The sequence below is a fragment of the Pongo pygmaeus genome, chromosome 3 (genome assembly GCF_028885625.2).
Source record: "Pongo pygmaeus isolate AG05252 chromosome 3, NHGRI_mPonPyg2-v2.0_pri, whole genome shotgun sequence".
Lineage (NCBI taxonomy): Eukaryota > Metazoa > Chordata > Mammalia > Primates > Hominidae > Pongo > Pongo pygmaeus.
The window spans coordinates 81807005-81827484 of record NC_072376.2 but is presented as its reverse complement, the minus strand read 5'-3'; the positions used below and the strand labels follow the sequence as shown (position 1 = coordinate 81827484).

The window sequence follows — 20480 nt, the reverse complement described above, 5'->3', positions numbered from 1 at the left end:
ACTGAAGAGCCAGTCTCACTCCCACTGTGTCCCCCTCAACAACCTGGAGTCTGTTTCCAGGTGGAGGGTGAGACCCACTTGAAAACTTGCCTAAGGCTTTCCACCTCCCAGCTGCCAAAGAAAAAGGCTTTAGTTTTCCCCCTGCCTGTGAAGTCTGCATGCTGGATTCACACCCTCCTCCAAGTACTGGCCAAGAGGCTTCATGCCCCGTTTAAATTATTACAAGGTTTAGCTAGAGAATTCCTTCTGCCTGTGGTATTTTACCCTCTACTTCTCTGGCCAACCTCCCAGTGGATCCCTGTGGTGCCAGACAGGTATCGGCTGCTTGGGGGACCCAGCGAGCTCCCAGGGCCTTTCTGCTACTTCCCCTACCCCTGTATTTCGCTTGGCTCAGCTCTCTAACTTGACTCAGCTCCAGGTAAAGTCAGAAACAGCTTCTCCAGTGGGGGTGTGTGTTTGGAAGAGAAGGGTCTCCCTTTCCAATTTCTGCAGTTGGGACACCCACAGTATCTGTGGTGTCTCCTTGGTCCTGCAGAAACAGTCTGCTGCCACCAGAGGATCTGTGGGTCCGTCCTCTCAGGATTACCGGTTTGCTCTTGCAAGCCTCTGTCTCCTGCTCTGTCTGGAACTGCAATCTAGTCCTGCCTCCTATCTGCCATGATGCCTCAGTCATCACAAATGATATTTTAATAACATTATGACTAAGCGTGCATACTCTGTAGTCAGATAGTAAGCATTTAAGTACTGGTTGTGACATTAAGTTTCTGAGTGTTACTGGGCAAGTTACATAAGCTTTCTATGCCTTGGCATTTTCATCTGAAAATGGGAACAAAATAGTATTACCTATCTCAAAAGGTTGTTGTAAGAATTAAATTAATGTACATAAAATACTTAGAATAGCACATGGCACATTGTAAGTGCACCATAAATGTGAAATTACAAAAAAACTTAAAATGCAATGAGATAAAAATTTATATTGAAGTAATGTGTATACAATTCATCACAGGAAGAGAGAATCATTCACAAGAATGTAAAATTTGAGAAGCCATCTGAGAATGTATTGTATGGTAGGCTGTTTGCCATATGGCCCTCAAAATTCTCCAACTATGACTCTAGGCTTGGCCAGGTAACTTGTTTGATCTAATAGAACTCTACAGAAGTAAAATATGACTTCAAGGCATAATCCTTAAGAAAGCTTGCAGGTATTATCCTCACTTTTTTGGGACAATGCCAGGGTGCAGCTAGATGGAGTTTCTTTACATGAGAGTCTAAGAACATTGTTTCAAGAGAGTGAGGGCAAGAGTTGACATCCAAAACTTAAGTGAAGCCGTCTTAGACAATCTAAGTGGAGTGTGTTAGGGTTCTCCAGAGAAAGAGAACCAACAGGATGTGTGTGAGTGTGTGTGTATATGTATGTGTGTAGAGAGAGAGATATGTACATTTATTTTAAGGAAATGCTTCGTACAATCTTGGAAGCTTGGTAAGTCCAAAATCTGCAAGGTAAGCCAGCAGGCTTGAGATTCAGGGAAGAGTTGCAATTTGAGTCCAAAAGCAGTCTTCTGGCAGAATTCCTTCTTACTTAGGTGTGATGTCAATTATTGTCTATTAAGGCCTTCAACTAACTGGATAAGGCCCACCCGCATTGTGAAGAATAATCCAGTAAAATATTATCTCATTCCCAAAACACCTAGACAGAAATATTTAGAATGATGTTTGACCAAATATCTGGGGACTATCATCCAGCCAAGTCGATACAAAAATTAACCATCACATAGAGCCACCAGGATGACTTTTGCTGCATGAGGTGTATACAGGGAAATCAGTAGAACTGTCCAACTGAGACCAGCACAACCTTCTCACACAAAAAATTGGTAGCAAATAAAATGATTGTTGGTTGAAGCTACTAAATTTGAAGTGACTTTTTTCACAGCAATAAACAACTGATACACATAGGAAAAATAACTCAGAAATTAAAATGAAAAGAAAACATTTGACATGAATTTTTCAAAATGCTTTTTAAACATTGATAAAAATTATTATCATACATGATAAAAATTATTATCATACATGGTATGAAATATTGTTGTTTTACAAAGAAGTTTATTGGTTAACCTTGAAGTTGATGATACTTTATTCAGTATTTCTCCTTAATTATAAGTGGTGAAAATTGCTGTCATTGAGTTGGGTAAAATGAGTCATTTCCAAGAAAAGCTTCACCAATTTAAAATATTTTCTTGTTATAGAGTTAGTCAGGTCTTTGCCTGTTAGTCTTCATGGGAGGATGAGTAGAATAACAGTAATCTTTTACACCTAGAAATGTATTGGAATCATAGGGAGTCTTCAGGCCCACTGTGTCCAGTGTTCATTATAAATTTTTCTTATTTTGAGTCTCTCTTTTGTCAAGTTGGGAATCATGCTGTTCAATATTTTCAGTTACTGGCTTTGCTCATTCTGTCCTAGATGGAAATTTAACCACTTGTAGCAAGTAAAAATCTTGGACAAGCAAAAAAACTTTTATATTACAGTTAATATATTTGATATAAATTTTACAGTACAGAGAACCAAACAGAAATAATGCTTTTTTTAAAAAAAAATTAGTTATCAATTATTTGGCTTAAAAGGAATGTGTGTGTGTGTGTGTGTGTGTGTGTGTGTATTTGTGATTGGGATTATAAAAAAATAATAGAGTATGATCAAATAGATTTGAGTGAAAACTACGGGAATCAAAAATATTAATTAACACCCAAGCTGTGTTCCAAGTGTGAAGGCAAAAGATATATTACTGTGAGTGTAAAGACTCAGAAAAGTTTCTATTTGAGGGCTCATGGTGAAATATTTGCATGAAGACTCATTTTATTTAACTGAGAAGTTAATTATATTAGCTATTCAAAATGGAGAAATCATTGTATGAAACACACATGTTACTTCTCTTTTATCAAGATTGAACTTGCACTCCATGAATTGATGAATATTTGTAGTCAGGTGTATGCAATCCAAGCTGAGTTGAACTTAAAGACTTGCATGGGGCCTCCACTGTTCTCCTCTATTTCCTCTTCAATGTTATCATACAAAGTGTGTCTCTGTGGGACTATGCCATACTTATTAGCTGTATAAAATTTATTTCCACATTTGCATGTTTGTTTATCAGCAAAAACAACAAGTGCTGTTGTTCTATCTCAGTACTTAGTTATTACTAAATATGACATATCTGGGACACTATGCCAAAAAACATACTAAGTTGTTTTTTGCTACTTCAAAATATTAGCACACAGAAACAGCAGTAATTTTATTCCCCAAGGATGGTGCATAATGAAGGTGTGCAACTCTAAAAAAGTTGTTTCATTATCTAAATTACTATCTTCTTTATTTATGGTAAAGATCAATCAAACCACCCACTTTCATCATCATGAATCAGGAAAATAAATATATAAATAAATAAAAATAAAGACATTTTAATTTTTAAAACTTTTTTTCATAATAATAAATATAATTGTTTCATGAGTTTGAGAGACATTAATTGCTCATACTTATTCATAACAATCTCAAGATTACTAATTATTGTCAGTCTTATTTTAGATATATCCTGACATACTTGGTTAGTGGGGGTAGGGGCAGAGACCGTGATAGCAAATGCAAAATTCAGGGCAAATAGCTGCTAGGGAACCAACAGACGGTTACACCTGTGACAAAAGGTTAATCTGCTTCACAGTGTAGTGGGTGGAAAAGGTTAAGTATAAACAACTTTACATAATCTTTTTTCCATTTAAGATCATATTACTCATTATATTATGCTTATCCACCTAGGATTTTTTTACATTCAGTTTCTTCCTAATGTCAAATTAGTGCTATTAAAGTTCCTTCAGGAAACTTCAGGTAAGAAACTAGAAAACTTCATGATAATCAATATAAAATGTATATTTACATTTATTTTCCATTCTCTTCTTAAAGAAATATCAATGTTTAAAACGTTGGTTTACCTTTTGGTTTGTTTCGTTGCTTACCAATGAAAGCATTATTAGTTCTCTTTTATAATTTGATGGATTTTTCTCCCAGATTTTATACTTCAAAATAATTTTACAGATATTGAGGGAACTGTGTGGACAGAGCAGTAAGTTGAGAGTTTTGTCTAAGTGTGACTCAAAGTCCTCTTTAGGGGTTCTTCTCATGCCTTTTGTTCCTACCAGTGGACAGTTGTTTGTTCCTTCATTAGATGACACATAAAGTGACAAATAAGAAACTTTATACTGACATATGGTGAAGACAAGGATAATGTACACAACTGACCACTGTGGTCCTTAAGACAACACATGAATAAGAGGATGTAAGATGTCATCCTTAGTGGGTATTTTATTTTCTTAATATTGTTTAATGGATTTCTAAATATTTATTTTAAAATCTATTTACTTTAAGTCAAATAAGTTTTATGCTATAAATCAAATAAGTTTTATGCAAAATCAATTTTATTTATTAAAAAAAGAAAAAAGATGTCCAGGCACAGTGGCTCACGCCTGTAATCCCAGCACTTTGGGAGGCCGAGGAGGGTGGATCACCTCTGGTCAGAAGTTCAAGACCAGGTGAAACCCTGTCTCTACTAAATATACAAAAATTAGCCAGGCATGGTGGTGGTCGCCTATAATCCCAGCTACTCAGGAGGCTGAGGCAGGAGAATAGCTTGAACCCGGGAGGCGGAGGTTGCAGTGACCTGAGATTGTGCCCTTGCACTCCAGCTTGGACAACAAGAGCAAAACTTGGTCTCCAAAAAAAAAAAGGACATAAAGTTTTTCTAAAGAAAATGCTGTTGTAAAAGCAATAGCCAATTGTGTTAATGTGAATGCCATGCTAACTCCTTTTGTATGCAGTTGTTAACCAGTAGAAAGCATCTGAGTTATCAGTGGCGAATCCTTACAGGTCTGCAGCAACTTCAATTCTTGCCTCCTCAGAAGAAAGAATTTGACTGAGGGGCATAAGGCAGATGAGACTGATGCAAGTTTCAGGGCAGGAGTGGAAGTTTCTTTTAAAGTCTTTAGAACAGGAAAGAAAGGAAAACTCACTAGGAAGAGACTCAAGTGGGCACCTGAAGTGCCCCATTTAACCTCGATCCTAGGACTTTATAGGCTTGCCTCTTTTCCATGATTCTTCCCTTAGGGTGGGCTGCCCACATGTACAGTGCCCTTCTTACCCTTGGGAAATGAGCATGCACAGTCTGTTTAGGAAGTTGTATATATGCTCATCTGAGGCTTTCTTCGCTTTTTTGGTAAAGTGTCCTTGGATGGTCACACTTCAACATTTTGTCTCTTAATGCACATGCCCAGGCAGTCGCTCCTCTCTGGCATCTGCATTCAATTAATGCTTTAATGTTAACAGCTGTGGATCATAAAGAGATTGTCTCTCCCTGGCACTACTGGCTGCAAAATTCTCATTTTTAGAGAGGCAGTGTGATAATCATGGAACTGTCACCTGATATTCCTAATGCCTATCTAATTACCTGCAACACAATTAAGCAAAGTATATATTTTATTATCATTCTCTAAGATGAAAATATTTGAGTATGCTAGCTTCTTCTGAAACGTGTTAGTTTTTTTCTCTGAATTCATGAGCTTTCACAAATATAGTAATCATATTACACATAGTTTATTTTTATTTTTAATTTTATGTGTACATGGTATATATAGGTATATATTTATGACATATTTGTGATGTTTTGATACAGGCATACGATGTGTTTCTTTCAACATTTTTCTGGCAGTGGCAGATTAGCTTTTCAGTGATTTTAAGATCAGAGTAATTACAAACACAAATTCAGACCCACATTTTAGGCAAAATCTTTTTACTTAACAACCTCTTTAAGCCTTCTGTTGTGAATATAATTTCATTTAGTTTTCTATTAAATTCAAAAATACAAATCAATCTAAAATTTAACCTCACTAGTGTGAGAAATTTTTTAATACTGATCATATTTCTGAGGTATTTATGCTGCATCAGCACATCACATGTATCACATGAATTTATGCATCTATTATGTACTCCACAAAAATTAAAATAGAAGACATTTAAAAACACTAAAGTTCATTAGTGGCGTAACAGCAATTGCCTTTTTGCGCACTGCTTGTCATGCACATCCAGGTACCCTATACTTCAACATGAATATCAAATATCATACCTTTCATGAAGACTTTCCTATCCTCCACCCTACCCTTAATCCCCCCAAAAAGCTGGAAGTAATCTCTACAGATCTCTGAAAACACTTTACCTATGTCATTTCATCTGAAGACCCTTGTTAATTTCTCTAGGGAAGAGAAAGAGAAGGGATTACATGAAAAAGATAGTACATTTTTAAACATCACTTTTACTCCAGGTAATATACTTGTTGCTTAATAAATACAATTGTATCTATTTAAATATATAGTTTTCTTATATGTTGTACGTATTATTACATAATAATTTATTGTATTTTTTGTATATTCATTTTTAATATATTAAGATATGTTGTTTATTTTATTACTTTATATTCTCAAACTCGTTGTTTTTAATTTTCATTTTATATATGAGAAAATTGAGTCTAATAAACATTAAGCAGCATAATGTTAAGCTAGGATTCTTTGGCCTAATTTATTCTAAAATCTAAATTATGTTTATAATATCTTGCTGACTATAATGTACTACAGTGATTTTTGTCACAGATATGTATGTATTTTTCTTATCTTCCACTGATAGACTATAAAATTAATATGAGAAAGATCTCCTGGATTCCTCTTCTACCTAGTAGGTACTGCTATGTGTGAATAGTAGGTACCCAATAAACACATAGTGAAGCAGCCTAGGGTCACTGGAGCAGTCTCCCTATCTGAGGTATTACTCAGAGTTCTTTGTCTTAGGACCAAGAAAATTAATGAGCGTGGACATCAAGGGTGAGGTTGGGGTGAAAGTTTAATAAGTGAAAGGGAAAGGTTTTCCACAGCAGAGAGGGGGCCTGAGAGGATTGCCATTTCTCAGTTGAATACAAAGGCTTTTATAAACAAGCCAGTGGGGTGGGGTGTTTCATTTTCACATGGCACACAAAAAAAGATTTTTATTTACAAAGGTAAGAATTTCTCACAACTCCACCCACTCCCTCTCATGCTCATGCAGGCCCTTAACCTGAGTTACTCCTTATTACCCTGTTTCCTTACTGCGCATGTGTCAGGAGATGGACTTTTCCATTACAGACATGTCTGGTTCTGTGTAACTAATCTTACCTGTGCACTTCCAGGCATGTCGTAGGCAAGCCCCCCTGTGTAAGTTCTTTTATCTGAGTATGTCCAAAAAAGGAAACAAACATGCTCACTGAAGCCCACAGCGTGTATATGTATATGTATATGTCTTTTGCTGGTTACAAAAGACAAAGGTGTTTTATGGTCGACCTTGCCTCTTTTTCTGTGCTTGAAGGTTGTGCAGCTTCAGGCTGCCCTTTTGTTATAAAGAATTTTACCAAAGGACCTTGTTCTAACTATCTGCCCAACTGGTTTCTTGCTTTCTCCTCTCTCACTAGCACCTGAATAAAATACTATATTTTAGTTGTCTAAAACTGGACCTGATTCGCTGCCAATAAATAAAATGAAGAAAATAACATCAGTGAATCATGACATCCTAGTGAATCATGACAATTATTTTAAAATTTCTTTCCAAGTCACTATGAACCAGACTGACACCAGAAAGGCAAAAATTTTGTGCACACCATAACATCTTCTGTAGAGAACCTGCAATGGAAATACATTCAAGGAATTTTATGATTACTCTGTTAAACTTTGAACAGTACTTTATAAAAGTAATTGTTTTAATGAAACAGTTGATGTTTCCATACAGCTTATCTTTGGTGATGGGAGAGCTTAGAAGAGACATTTTTATGATATTACTAAAAATATAGAATTTATAATTTCAGAAGATTTGTTAACACAAAAAGATCACTCTGCTTATTCACAGATACATGCATACAAACATAATATTTTCACAGAGATCGCTTTACTTGAATTACTTGATCCGATATTATCCAATGTGTGTTACACTATTTTGTATTGTGTTAGCGTGCTTTTGTCAGGCTGCTATTCATATGGATTCCTTAGTTGGTAAGGGGACATGATACATTTTGATGTGGCAGTCTATCCCAGTGGTTAATACAATAGGCTCTGGGAGTCAGAGATCCTTAAGACTGCTACCAGCAATTCCTGTCTTTTATTTATTCTTATTTTTATAGATTTACGGGTTCAAGTGCAGTTGTCCCATTTGGGTACATTGTGTAGTGGTGAAATCTGAGGTTTTAGTATACCCATCACTTAAGTAGTGTACACTGTATTTCCATTGTACCCAATAAGTAATATTTTCTTATTTTGCTGTAGGAACATGGCAAATTATTTAATCTCTTTGGGCAGTGGTTTCTTTTTCTTTGATATGGGAGTTATTATGAAAGATCCATAATTGGATCTTTTTTAAAATAAGGAAGAAATGAAATTAACATGTTAAAGAGTTTGCATAATGTCTAATATAACAAGGACTTAATAAACGCTAGCAGTCATTGAAGGCTGAGTCTACATGTCATGCAGGCTAGATAGCTTTTGAACAGCACTTTTGGTAGATGTATGCTTGACTTAGTAATTCTCTTAAATAGCTTCTATTCACTAGTAACATTACCTATAATCTCTTGCACGTATTTTATTTTATTCATTTATTTATAATATTTTCTTGATGATTAACATAAACTATTTTTGTAAACATATTACTAAGGTAGTAATATAATACTATATGTTACACATTTATAAGTATTTGAATTTATAAATATTTGAATCCATAAATATTATTTATAGTAATATATATTTATACATATTATTTGACATAATCTTACATATTGTAACTATTATTATAATGTTTAATTGTGATAAATGGAATTATATTCATGCATTAAAAATTTAAAAACTTACAGCATTAACATCTTTAAATTTCTGAATGAGTTTTGGTCCTATCTGAGGTTTCAACACCTAGGCCTGAATGTAGAGTTGAGATATACAGAAGCTTTATCCAATTTAATAGTAAAAATGTAACAATTATGAAACACACAAAAAAGGGTTGGAGTATCAAGTTCAAAAGGAGGATTAGACAGCAGGAATCATAACTAAAACACTAAAATTAAAACAACAGATTGAGAAGTAAGATACATTACCTATAAATCTGTAAATACCCTAAAATATGAAGCTACTATGACTAGTATCACTTTCTGGAAAGAAGGCTTTTAAGGGTATTAATGGTTTGCCTCAAAAGTGAGAAATACTTTTGTCTTTCCTTTTTTTCTTTAAAAGCAGAGAAAAACATTTGCTTCACATCTCATCAAATCTTCTGCATCAAGCCACATCATGTTAAACAACCTTCTGCTGTTCTCCCTTCAGATAAGTCTCATAGGAACCACTCTTGGTGGGAATGTTTTGATTTGGCCAATGGAAGGTAGTCATTGGCTAAATGTTAAGATAATTATAGATGAGCTCATTAAAAAGGAGCATAATGTGACTGTCCTAGTTGCCTCTGGTGCACTTTTCATCACACCAACCTCTAACCCATCTCTGACATTTGAAATATATAAGGTGCCCTTTGGCAAAGAAAAAATAGAAGGAGTAATTAAGGACTTCGTTTTGACATGGCTGGAAAATAGACCATCTCCTTCAACCATTTGGAGATTCTATCAGGAGATGGCCAAAGTAATCAAGGACTTCCACATAGTGTCTCAGGAGATCTGTGATGGCGTTCTTAAAAACCAACAGCTGATGGAAAAGCTAAAGAAAAGCAAGTTTGAAGTCCTGGTGTCCGATCCAGTATTTCCTTGTGGCGATATAGTAGCTTTAAAACTTGGAATTCCATTTATGTACTCCTTGAGGTTTTCTCCAGCCTCAACAGTGGAAAAGCACTGTGGGAAGGTACCATACCCTCCTTCCTATGTTCCTGCTGTTTTATCAGAACTCACCGACCAAATGTCTTTCACTGACAGAATAAGAAATTTCATCTCCTACCACCTACAGGACTACATGTTTGAAACTCTTTGGAAATCATGGGATTCATACTATAGTAAAGCTTTAGGTATGTAACACATTTTGTTTTTATTACTTGAATTTGAACAAACAGACCTTTGTAGAGCCTCTTCTTTATTTCCCTATGTCTATTCTTTTTTAATTCCAAGTATTGATGTACTATGTATAACTATCACTTGATAGCAGAAAAGAAGATAAAAGACATTGTACTTCAGAAGTACAGTGTGTCGTTTTCTAATTGCATGGACTTAAATATATCAATTCAGTTCTTTTATGGATAAAATATAGTGACAGATACTTCAGTTTAAAAGTTGGGCTGGATCTCATGTAGATATTATGCTCAAAATAGAAATTGCCTAGAAACTGCAGTGATGTGTGGAGAAAGCCGGAAAATGTTAAACTTTCCACAAGCTTATTATTAATACAGACATTAATATGCATGTTTAAGAACATACATATATGTGGATAATCTCTGATCATCGCTTAATAAATATTAAGGCTCATAAAGAAACAAAATACGTTACGGCTTTATCACCTTTAATTGTAAGGTGTGAACTACAACCATTGATCAGGATGATTTATCCATGCTAAGCTTATTCAATTTGCTTAAGTGTGATATGGTGTTTACCTGATGAATACAATATAATCAATGGTACTAGAATAAAAGCCTATATTGATCATGTTGATATGTTTATGCACATATTTGTCTAAAAATCCAACAGGCCTTGCCCATTTTTTATGCTTTTGAATTTTACCATTTATTCTTCATTAGTTATAGATTTCTTACTCTTTACTAAGCACTCTTTTAGATAGGAAGACTAAAATAAAGTCCATGGGTTCAAGGATTTCACAAACAGATAAATCAGACATTAAAAGGAATATTTATCATGTGAATTATGTAAATATGGAAATATGTACAAAATACAAAATGTAGAGGAGTTAGGTATTATGCAACAGACACAGTGTGTTATTCTGTAAAACTTCAGAGTTCAGATGACGCATAAGGATATTTTAAAATACTGAATGTGAGTTTTTCTGCAAGGTAAGAATGGGGAAGGAAAAGTGTGCTCAAATTTGAAGACAAAACAGCACAGGTGTGATGGATATTTCTGATAATTTAGTATTTCTGAAGGTTCAAGTGTAAGGGAGGGAGGCATGGGGGAAGATGCTAATGATGTCGGAACCGCAAGAATGAGTGAATTAATTCAATGAATATTTCAAAGTCTCCCGTATGTCATTCTAAAAACATTTTAATCTAATAAGCAATTGAGAGCCATCTAAAGGGAAATATTATGACCCGATTTTCATTTTTGTAAAACACTTGGACAGATGTGGCAGTAGAGTTGAGAGGTGTGAGACTAGACTAATGTATCACTCTAGGAAAGATGTGGTAAGAGCCTGCCCTACAGAAGTAGCTGATAAATGGAGGAAAATAATGCAGTATGAGACTACATAGCAACACAATTGGGAGAGCAGGCACTTACAGACAACATCCACATAGCAGTCTGTGGCTTGGAAAAGTAATTCAGTCTCTTTGCACCTGAACTTCATTTGTCTCATCTCTGACAGGGCTACTAAAAGGACTAAATTAGTTTACATCTGAAAGGATTTTAGAATAGTGTGGCCCAATCAATCCTGATAGCGAATATGGGAGAGTAAAAATTAATACTGCATTGAATTTTGGACATGTTGTGTATGTGATACCTTTGGGAATATTTAGCGAAATCCAGTAAGCAGCTGGATATACGGGATGAGATCTCAGAGGTAATCTCATGAGTTAGTAACATTGACACATTAATTTATGTGCATTCGTTACTGATAACAAAGTAATAATGCACAGACTGCAGAGACTGTAATGTTTGCTAAGCAGAGCTTGTAAGGCCTAGAGATGTTTACTCGCTAATGAATGAACATCCTAAATGCTATTAAAAATAATTTAAAGATGACAAAGTGTACTGTGTAAAACAGTGGGTTGCGTGAATGTTGGCAAAAGAAAAAGTGAGATTTCTGTGTAGTGATACCTACTGACACATTAGCTTCTTTTCTACAGATTTCTGTTCTAAAATAACTATAAAGTTGATATATATCAATCAAAATAAATATACATAGATTAGTATGTGAATGAGGATGTGAGATACTACAGCCATGTGAATGATTATTATCAAAAGCTGGTAAACCAATTATAATTAACACTGATAGCAAAAGTCATCATCTCCTCTGGGTATGTGAAGTAATTGGCCCAAAATTCAAAAACAGATCTTTATCTCTTGGGATGTAAAAGAAGAGCTAGCTATTCTGTCATTCAGAGAATACAAACCTTGCTACAATGATTATAGATAAACCTTCAAGTGTCCTATAAAGATAAAAGTGAATGGGAAACATCTTATGGTTGAAACTAGATCTTAAAAAAGAGCGGAGAAAAAAAATTGAAGTTTTGTGAAGCAGTGAAACTGTCAAGATGGCAAAATCTCCTTCATATCCTCAGGTATGTGGTAAACTAAAAGGGACTCTCAATATGTGCAGCATCTCCGTTCATGTAAGAGCGGAATGTACAAAGACTGTCTCTTGGTCACAATTTATATTTACATTTTCAATCCTACCACTTCAGTTTTGTCAACTGCCCGTCATCAACCATGGAATTCTAATTATCATGATTACTATGCTCTTTATTTGTGAAGTTATCCACCAGTTTACTTTACCTAAGCTGGCAGTCTTGGAATCACATGTTCCATTTTATTTTGACTGTAGGTTAATGCTGGTAATAAAAGCACACTATTCTTTCGGTCTTAAGACATGAGGCTAATCTTTCTTAACAATTTGTTCAGAGGAACATAATGAAGATTTCTAAAGATGTTCTTGTCCTCTGATTTTGATATATCATGTTTCTGATCAAATTACCCTCTTCTGACTTAGAATGACTACTTAAGTTTGTCTTTATTAAAACACAATATTGTTACTGATGCCAGGAACATGAACAGTCATATTTAAAAGACCAGGTAAGAAGTAAAGTATTGACATGATAGAGTAACTTATTTTTGTGCAAGACTTTGTGGATGTAGAATGATAAAGGAGAATGATAAATGGAACTGACTTGTAAAAATAACTCCTTTCCAATTTGTAATTTGAATTGATCTTCTATATTTACTTAAAATTCTTTAATCAAATCATTGCAACAAATTTATATCCACTCAGGCCTCGCACAGCCTCACCTGAGTAAATAAATAGAACAACTCCCTAAGTTTACTTCTCTGCAGTGGAATGCAATAAGAAGGTCAGAGTGAGTCCTTAAACTCTGCTAATTGGTAGAAATTGGATATTTATAATGTAAAATTACTCATTTTATTTGAGATCATGGGCATTTAGCTCAAACTCATGGATATCATAATAGTGATAGCAGTATATATTAATATCTTCCTATGCAGTAGCCAATGTGATAAGTGATTTACATATATTTTCTCTCAATCCTTGAACTGTTGCAGTTCATTGCAAGAAAAAAGTTGTAACATAGGAAAGAATATTGAGACTTGGAAATATCAAACATGTTAAAATTATGAGAAAATAGTATTCAAATTAAAATCTTTCTCATATCAAAGCTTTGATCTCATATTTCCTTGTTCTAGGAATTGTTTTTCCTTCTTTTTAAATTTCAGGTGCAAATCTATTAACTGTTCAGAATATTTTAGGTTAAATTTTTCTTGGACACTTTTCTTCTTTTCAATGTGTTTAGCTTTTAAAATCTGCTATTCTATTTCTTGCCTATTTTTGATTTGTCGAATGAATATAATTAGGCCATTGTATCACCAGGTAACTTACTATTCATTAAGGGGTAGGTCATCATGTGATTCTGTTGTCTGGAGAGGATTGTCTAGGGATATATTTTTGACATGAGGAGAGCTTTCTAAGTCACCTCTAACTGAAAGGAAGTAAAGGGTTCCACAGTTTCGAATGTATACCTTCAAAAAATTTTTGAATTTTTATGCATTTAAAAAAATGGAACCAGGTATTTCATTTTTACTTTTATCTAAAAAAAAAAAAACACCAAAACTGGGGCACATTTAAGGGGAGAAAAATGTAACATTTTTATCATTAAAAATACTTATAATCCATAAGCATTACATATTGTTACCAACAGCACTTTACCCTTTAACCACTGTAAAAACAAGGTTTTTTTGTGAATAATCTCTATATATTAGAGGTATATAATATGTAAAAATACATAACATTATATATGAATAATTAGGTGAATAATCTCTAAGATGAATGCCATCTATAATAACAGACTTTAGCAAGTCTATTAAATAAGAAATCTAGATTTTCAAAAAGAATGATCATAATATCTAGATCTTTGCATGAACTGTGGGCTCGCTGAGCATGAGTAATTAATGTAAAATAAAGTGCTAGAAATGAAACACATTCAAGTGTATATCCTTCCATGATTCTTGATTTTCAGTAGTAATTTTAAAGAAGAAAAAATGCACTGGAATCTTTTCCTGTAGAATAATACATTTCTACTTAGGTCTTCCTTTTTTTCTTTTTCTCTTTCTTACTAATCATTCCTTTGCTTTCTTCTCTCCTTCCTTTCTTCCTTTATTCTTTTTCTGTTTTAATTTACACTGATCTTGATTGGTTAGAATCTTTGAAAAACCCTCTAGTATCATTCCCTTTTCTGCAGTGAGCCATAAGCTGAATGACAGCCACAGGCATTACATTGGAGATGTAATTGACATTGGGACATTGGAAATTCTCGGAGATAGTGATCACTCTTATCTTTTTTGCTCCCACTCATGAAAGGGTATCAGAACAAAAGGAAATGGAAGTGACAATTTGTGTGGATATAATCTTGAGTTTTATATGCATATATTTCTTAAAATAAATAATTTGTAAATTTTGGTACTCTGTGCATTGTTAATAACCTATCACTTGTGGTCTGCCTAAAGACTGAGAGTGACTGCCTTATGGGGAGACTCTCAGTGTTTGAGAAATTCTGCACCAAACCCTAGATTCCCCAGTCTGTCAGTGTAGGAGGAGGGAAAGAGTAGAGAAGGGTCAAAGTTAATGAGATCGGATTAATTTGATCATTTAAAAAATAAGATTCTCTCCCTAAAACATCATAGCTAGCTATCACTTATGGAGCCCAGGTGCTGTTCTGAATCATTTACCTGCATTATGTCGCACCATACACAAAACTATAGGAAACAGGTGCCATTGTTCTCATCATTTCTTAAATGAGGAGGCTAAGTAACTTGCCTAGTTACAATTCAGAAAGTGGTGAATCATTAGTATCAGACTCCACTCTGAGGTAAAAAGCAAAGTGCTAGAATATACTCAGTTTCTGTTTAGCAAAACAAAGAAAAACTAAAAGTACATCTAAATTTAAGCTTTTAGAGAATTAGGTGAATACAAATCAAGAAACTCAAATAAAACTGAATCACTCATACCCAAAACAGTATGAAAGCTGGTTTCCAGGCTTTTTTTGGCCTTGGGGAGACAATGAAAAAAGAGCCAGCAGAGTTGAATCCTAGCCATCAGGTGCAATATTCAGGGAGCACTTAGGAAGAGAAGACTTTCAGGCAAGGGCATGTCTTCAGTGGAAAAAAAAATCTTTCATACCGAAATGTTGTTCTGAGGATTATCAATTCAGACTAATAGCATTATATACATTTTACTAAACGAAATGTTGTTTTAAGGATAATCAACTCAAATTAAAGTGTTATATACATTTTATTGTTCTTCACTACATTAGATAAATATTTTATTGCCCTGCAGATATTACGTAAAAGTGGAAGTTGACTAAAATCATCATTTTTTCCCTTACTCTGGGTAATTTAGGGATATCTATATGTATTGAGATTTTGGAGCATATTTTGATAAACTTTTATGTGCTATTGTAGCTACATTTGTGAATAATCCCTAATTAATTATTATATTTTCCTTACATGTAACTCAATATTTGAACAAATCTAAGTATTTTATAGATAGACTTTTGTTCATGTTTTCTATGATGTTTTGCTTTCTTTACTTTTTATTGAAAGTTTGACAGCAACAGATTTTTTTATGATTTTTAAACCCCTTTTACTGGGCTTATTTTGAAGACCATTAAGATTATTTACACTCTTCTCTGGCTGCCTTGTTTCAAAAATCTAATTAATTTTTAAGGTACTGCCACTATATTCAAATTGAGGCTTATTGTTGAGAGGACACAAATGCAAAAATTCTAAAACCATCACTTCTCTCTCTTGTCTTTCCTGTTCTCTGTCCTCCCAGTTCTTTTGTTACTCAAGGGCCTGAAATTACATAAGTTAAGGGCAATTGAGTATAAATTTAAAATCTGCCATTTTCTAATCTTAATTTTTGATTTTTATCCTTTCAATCACTCTATTTGTTCTTATTTCTCTTTTTAATGGTGGCCTGTAATGATTTCAAAACAGCGTTATTACATAATTGCTATTGCTCAGTTTGGGATTCACTAAGAATTGCAACACTATATCCATATCTGACCTCATTATATCCAAGTCTAGCCAGTGATTCTGTAGCTGGCCCACTAATTTTCTAATCAATCTTTAGACAAATTTATTAAACCGCTAACATTACTACACTCTTACTCTATACCAAGAAGATTGAAAAGTAGCTTTACAGATACTATTGTTAATCCACAAAGTAATATAACAAATTAATGTCATCACCTCTCATTTTTCTTTGAGAAAACTGAGAATGGGAGGGTCTGAATAATTCCCCGGTGTCAGAAATCTTATAAAAGGTCAATATTTGAATCTGGGTCTATTGAACTCCAGTGTCTACCTAACTTCTCTGAATAACAAAGTCTGTGATTCTTTGGAGTTCCGGGCCATATCTTCTTGATTTGGATCATATGGAAGAAACTGAAAAATTCCCTGTAACAAAGGCATAGGAGACAACAATCGATTGGCTTTATGGAGAAGAAAGCTATTCTATATCAAATGCATAGTATTTTACTCTATAATCCATATAATCTAAAACACCTTGAAATGTTTGAGCAAACTTCCTCTGAAAGTTGTTTATTCAATTTTGTGAAAAATATATCAAAGATGTATTTTATAAATCATAGTTATTATCACAGAGTATGTAGATGGTAGGTTTATAACCCCCTGCTTCCTTTTCTTTAAAAAGAACCAGATTTTATTTCTGTTACTGAAATAATGATGTTAGTGCATATAGGAATTTGAATTGTATTATTTACCTTTTAATCTAAAGATCAATTGACCTACGACTGAGTGTAACCATCACATTAAATATTATTTTATTTAAAAATTGACCTAAATATACTTTGAAGTTTTTTTTTTTTTCATCTGGAAGGATCTACAGTAGGATGGTTTCCATAAGGGATTTTACCATGCCTAAGAAGTTTGTCTAGATGCTGGTTTTTAATTTGACTCTGACTGAAGTTGTTCTAAGTGGGAATGTGTTAATTTGGCCTACAGATGGTAGCCACTGGTTAAATATTAAGATTATTCTAGAAGAGTTGATTCAAAGAAATCTCAATGTGACTGTACTGGCTTCATCAGCAACTCTATTCATCAACTCCAATCCTGATTCTCCTGTGAATTTTGAAGTGATACCTGTTTCCTACAAGAAGAGCAATATAGATTCCTTAATTGAGCATATGATAATGCTGTGGATTGGCCATAGACCAACTCCTCTCACAATATGGGCTTTCTACAGAGAACTAGGAAAACTTCTAGACACTTTCTTTCAAATTAATATACAAATCTGTGATGGTGTACTAAAGAACCCAAAGTTGATGGCACGACTTCAGAAAGGTGGTTTTGATGTGTTGGTAGCAGACCCTGTAACAATCTGTGGTGATCTCATTGCTCTGAAATTAGGAATTCCATTTATGTACACATTGAGGTTCTCTCCAGCATCAACAGTGGAGAGACACTGTGGGAAAATTCCAGCACCAGTCTCCTACGTACCGGCAGCCTTGTCAGAGCTCACTGACCAGATGACCTTTGGTGAAAGGATTAAAAATACCATATCTTATTCTCTTCAAGACTATATATTTCAGTCCTACTGGGGAGAATGGAATTCATAGTATAGCAAAATTTTAGGTAAGTCTAAAATTTTCTCTTCTTAATGACTCCACATCCCTGATTTATTCTTATTGTCGTATGGCAAAAGATTTCCATTCCACTGCATATGTTGAGCTGAAGATAATGGACTTCTTATATCTCTGTACAAACAATTCCCTGATTATTCTCTTTGAATAAATCCTTAACAATGAAATGGTGGTATTAATATGTATGCTATTGTCTCTTAATGCAAACAACTTTGTGTCCATTTAGGTAATAGCTTTTCAATGTATAAATCAATTTCAAAATATAAATGAAAGTGCCCGTATTAGGATACATTATAACACTACTGAAAAATACCCTGGCAAATATTTTTGAGGTGATACATGATTTACCGTGCCTCCTTTGTCCTTCATTATTTTCTTTGTCTGCAGAAAGCTTTGAAAAGCATAGAATCAGACAATAGAAAACTGGAGTTTACACTCTACCCTGGTTCGTTCTCACTGTCTCTCTATCTTTACACGTCTCTGGGTAGTTGGACACCATCTCTCAAATTAATTTCTCTCTATCCTGTGGCCAGCCTCATGTTTCCTTGCATGAAACATTCCTTATGAGAATCAAACACAATAATGTTAACCATCAAGGCCAGTCCTGATTGGTTGTTTATATTACTGATTTTTCCTGGCTTTTATGAGCCTCCCTTTATATTTTTATTTCCTTCTCTCTTGATGATTTTGCCTCCAGATCTCTTAGTACTCGGGACACTAATCAATAGCAGGAATTAACAGATGATGCTACCACTGGTACTTTCTCACAGAGGTAATGTGAAAGACTTTTTTACATACCTTTTGACTTTGTTTCCTTTCTCCCTCACTCCCCTTGGTCCTTCCTTTTTTCCTTCCTTCTTTCCTTCCTTCCTTCCTTCTTGCCTGCCTGCCTGCCTTCCTTCTTGCCTTCCTTCCTTTTTTACTTTTCTTCCTTCATTCTCTCTTGTTTACTTTGTGTAAAAAAAAGTATTTGTTGAATGCCAACCTAGTTCCTACAACTTGTCTAAGTGGTAGGAATACAACAATAAGCAAAACAGATCAAATTCTCTATCTCATGGAACTTACATTCTAATGAGAGGAGACAACCAATAAATAAAATAAATATATAAAATATATGGATGTTAGCCTGTGATATATGCTATGTAATAAAGTAAGAAGAGCAGATAGTTCTTAGAGTGAGTTTGCATATTTAAATAGAGCAGGCAGAGAAAGTATCAAATGAAAGAATGACATCAGGCCAAAGACCTGAGGGAAGTGAAAGTCAGAATCCATAAGATCCCTGGAGGAAAAGCCTTTTAGGAGTAGGTAAGAACAAGTACAAAGACCTGTGGCAAGTCCTACACACAAGAATACTCGTAAACTAACTTGATCTTACTCTTATCTTTCACAAGTGGTATTTGAATATATCTTTTTTCTTCTCTTGATATTGCAAAACTCTTGCAATAATTTTTTTTATCAAAAACGTTTCAACTTTTTCTTAGAATTTGTCTAGAGGAAAGATATTAAATATACCACATATAAAACATGTGCAAGGTAAATAAAATTTGAGTTTATTTTTGAAGATGTGATAACTAACATTTTACAAGTATAATTCTGTGTTTTTAAAATTCCTTTAAGGCATAATTTAACCGTAGTTTCTTTTTTTCCTGGCTTTCAAATTTTATATGCCTTCAAACCACATTTTTGTTTTAATTTGGGTATGATTCACATAAGTATGTCTCAAGACATTTGAAATGTGTTCTATAATAATTGTAACTACCCAGCTATGTAGTGGATAGTGATTATTGTAGCTACTGAATCAGTTAACAATCTATACACCTTAAATAAGAGACATACAAAAAGTAACAAGGTGAAGGGTCCTGAAAAATGCATGTGGCTTCAGGTTCCACTTGCTAACTGGGATCTCAGACAAGTAACTGAAACTTTTGAGTCACAGTGCTTTCTCTTCTTTAAAATGGGGTTAAAAATTTCACTATATTCGTTAGGAGGATCATATGACATCATATGTGGCTATTCCATATCAATTATAAAGAATTATACTTATATTAAATGTTATTTACACCAAACTGCTTAGGAAATCTGCAATGATAAAACCCTAGTTATATTACCATAGGGCTCTGTAAATGGAAAGTAGCCAAAAAAATCTACAAAAAATAAATGGTTTCTGGTATATACTAAACCTTCCTTCTCAAAGGAAGCCATAACAAATTAGATAAGTGTGAAAAAGGCTTTGTAAAACAGCAAGTTCCCAACTTCTCACCTTTACAAAATAATAATCTAGGTTCAGAAATTCTATCATTTAAGAAATTAGATACCTTATTTACTTAAATCCTTTATGC

At 34.1% G+C, this 20480-nt stretch overlaps 1 protein-coding gene across 1 annotated transcript in view; it reads left to right on the top strand.

Annotated features, from left to right (window-relative positions):
- Positions 1-9380: 9380 nt before the first annotated feature.
- LOC134739319 (UDP-glucuronosyltransferase 2A2-like) overlaps positions 9381-20480 on the top strand; it is a 56395-nt gene continuing 45295 nt past the window's right edge. Inside the window, 2 exon segments of the mRNA XM_063663135.1 lie at positions 9381-10095; positions 17504-18133. Coding sequence (XP_063519205.1) covers positions 9381-10095; positions 17504-18133 — 1345 coding nt within the window.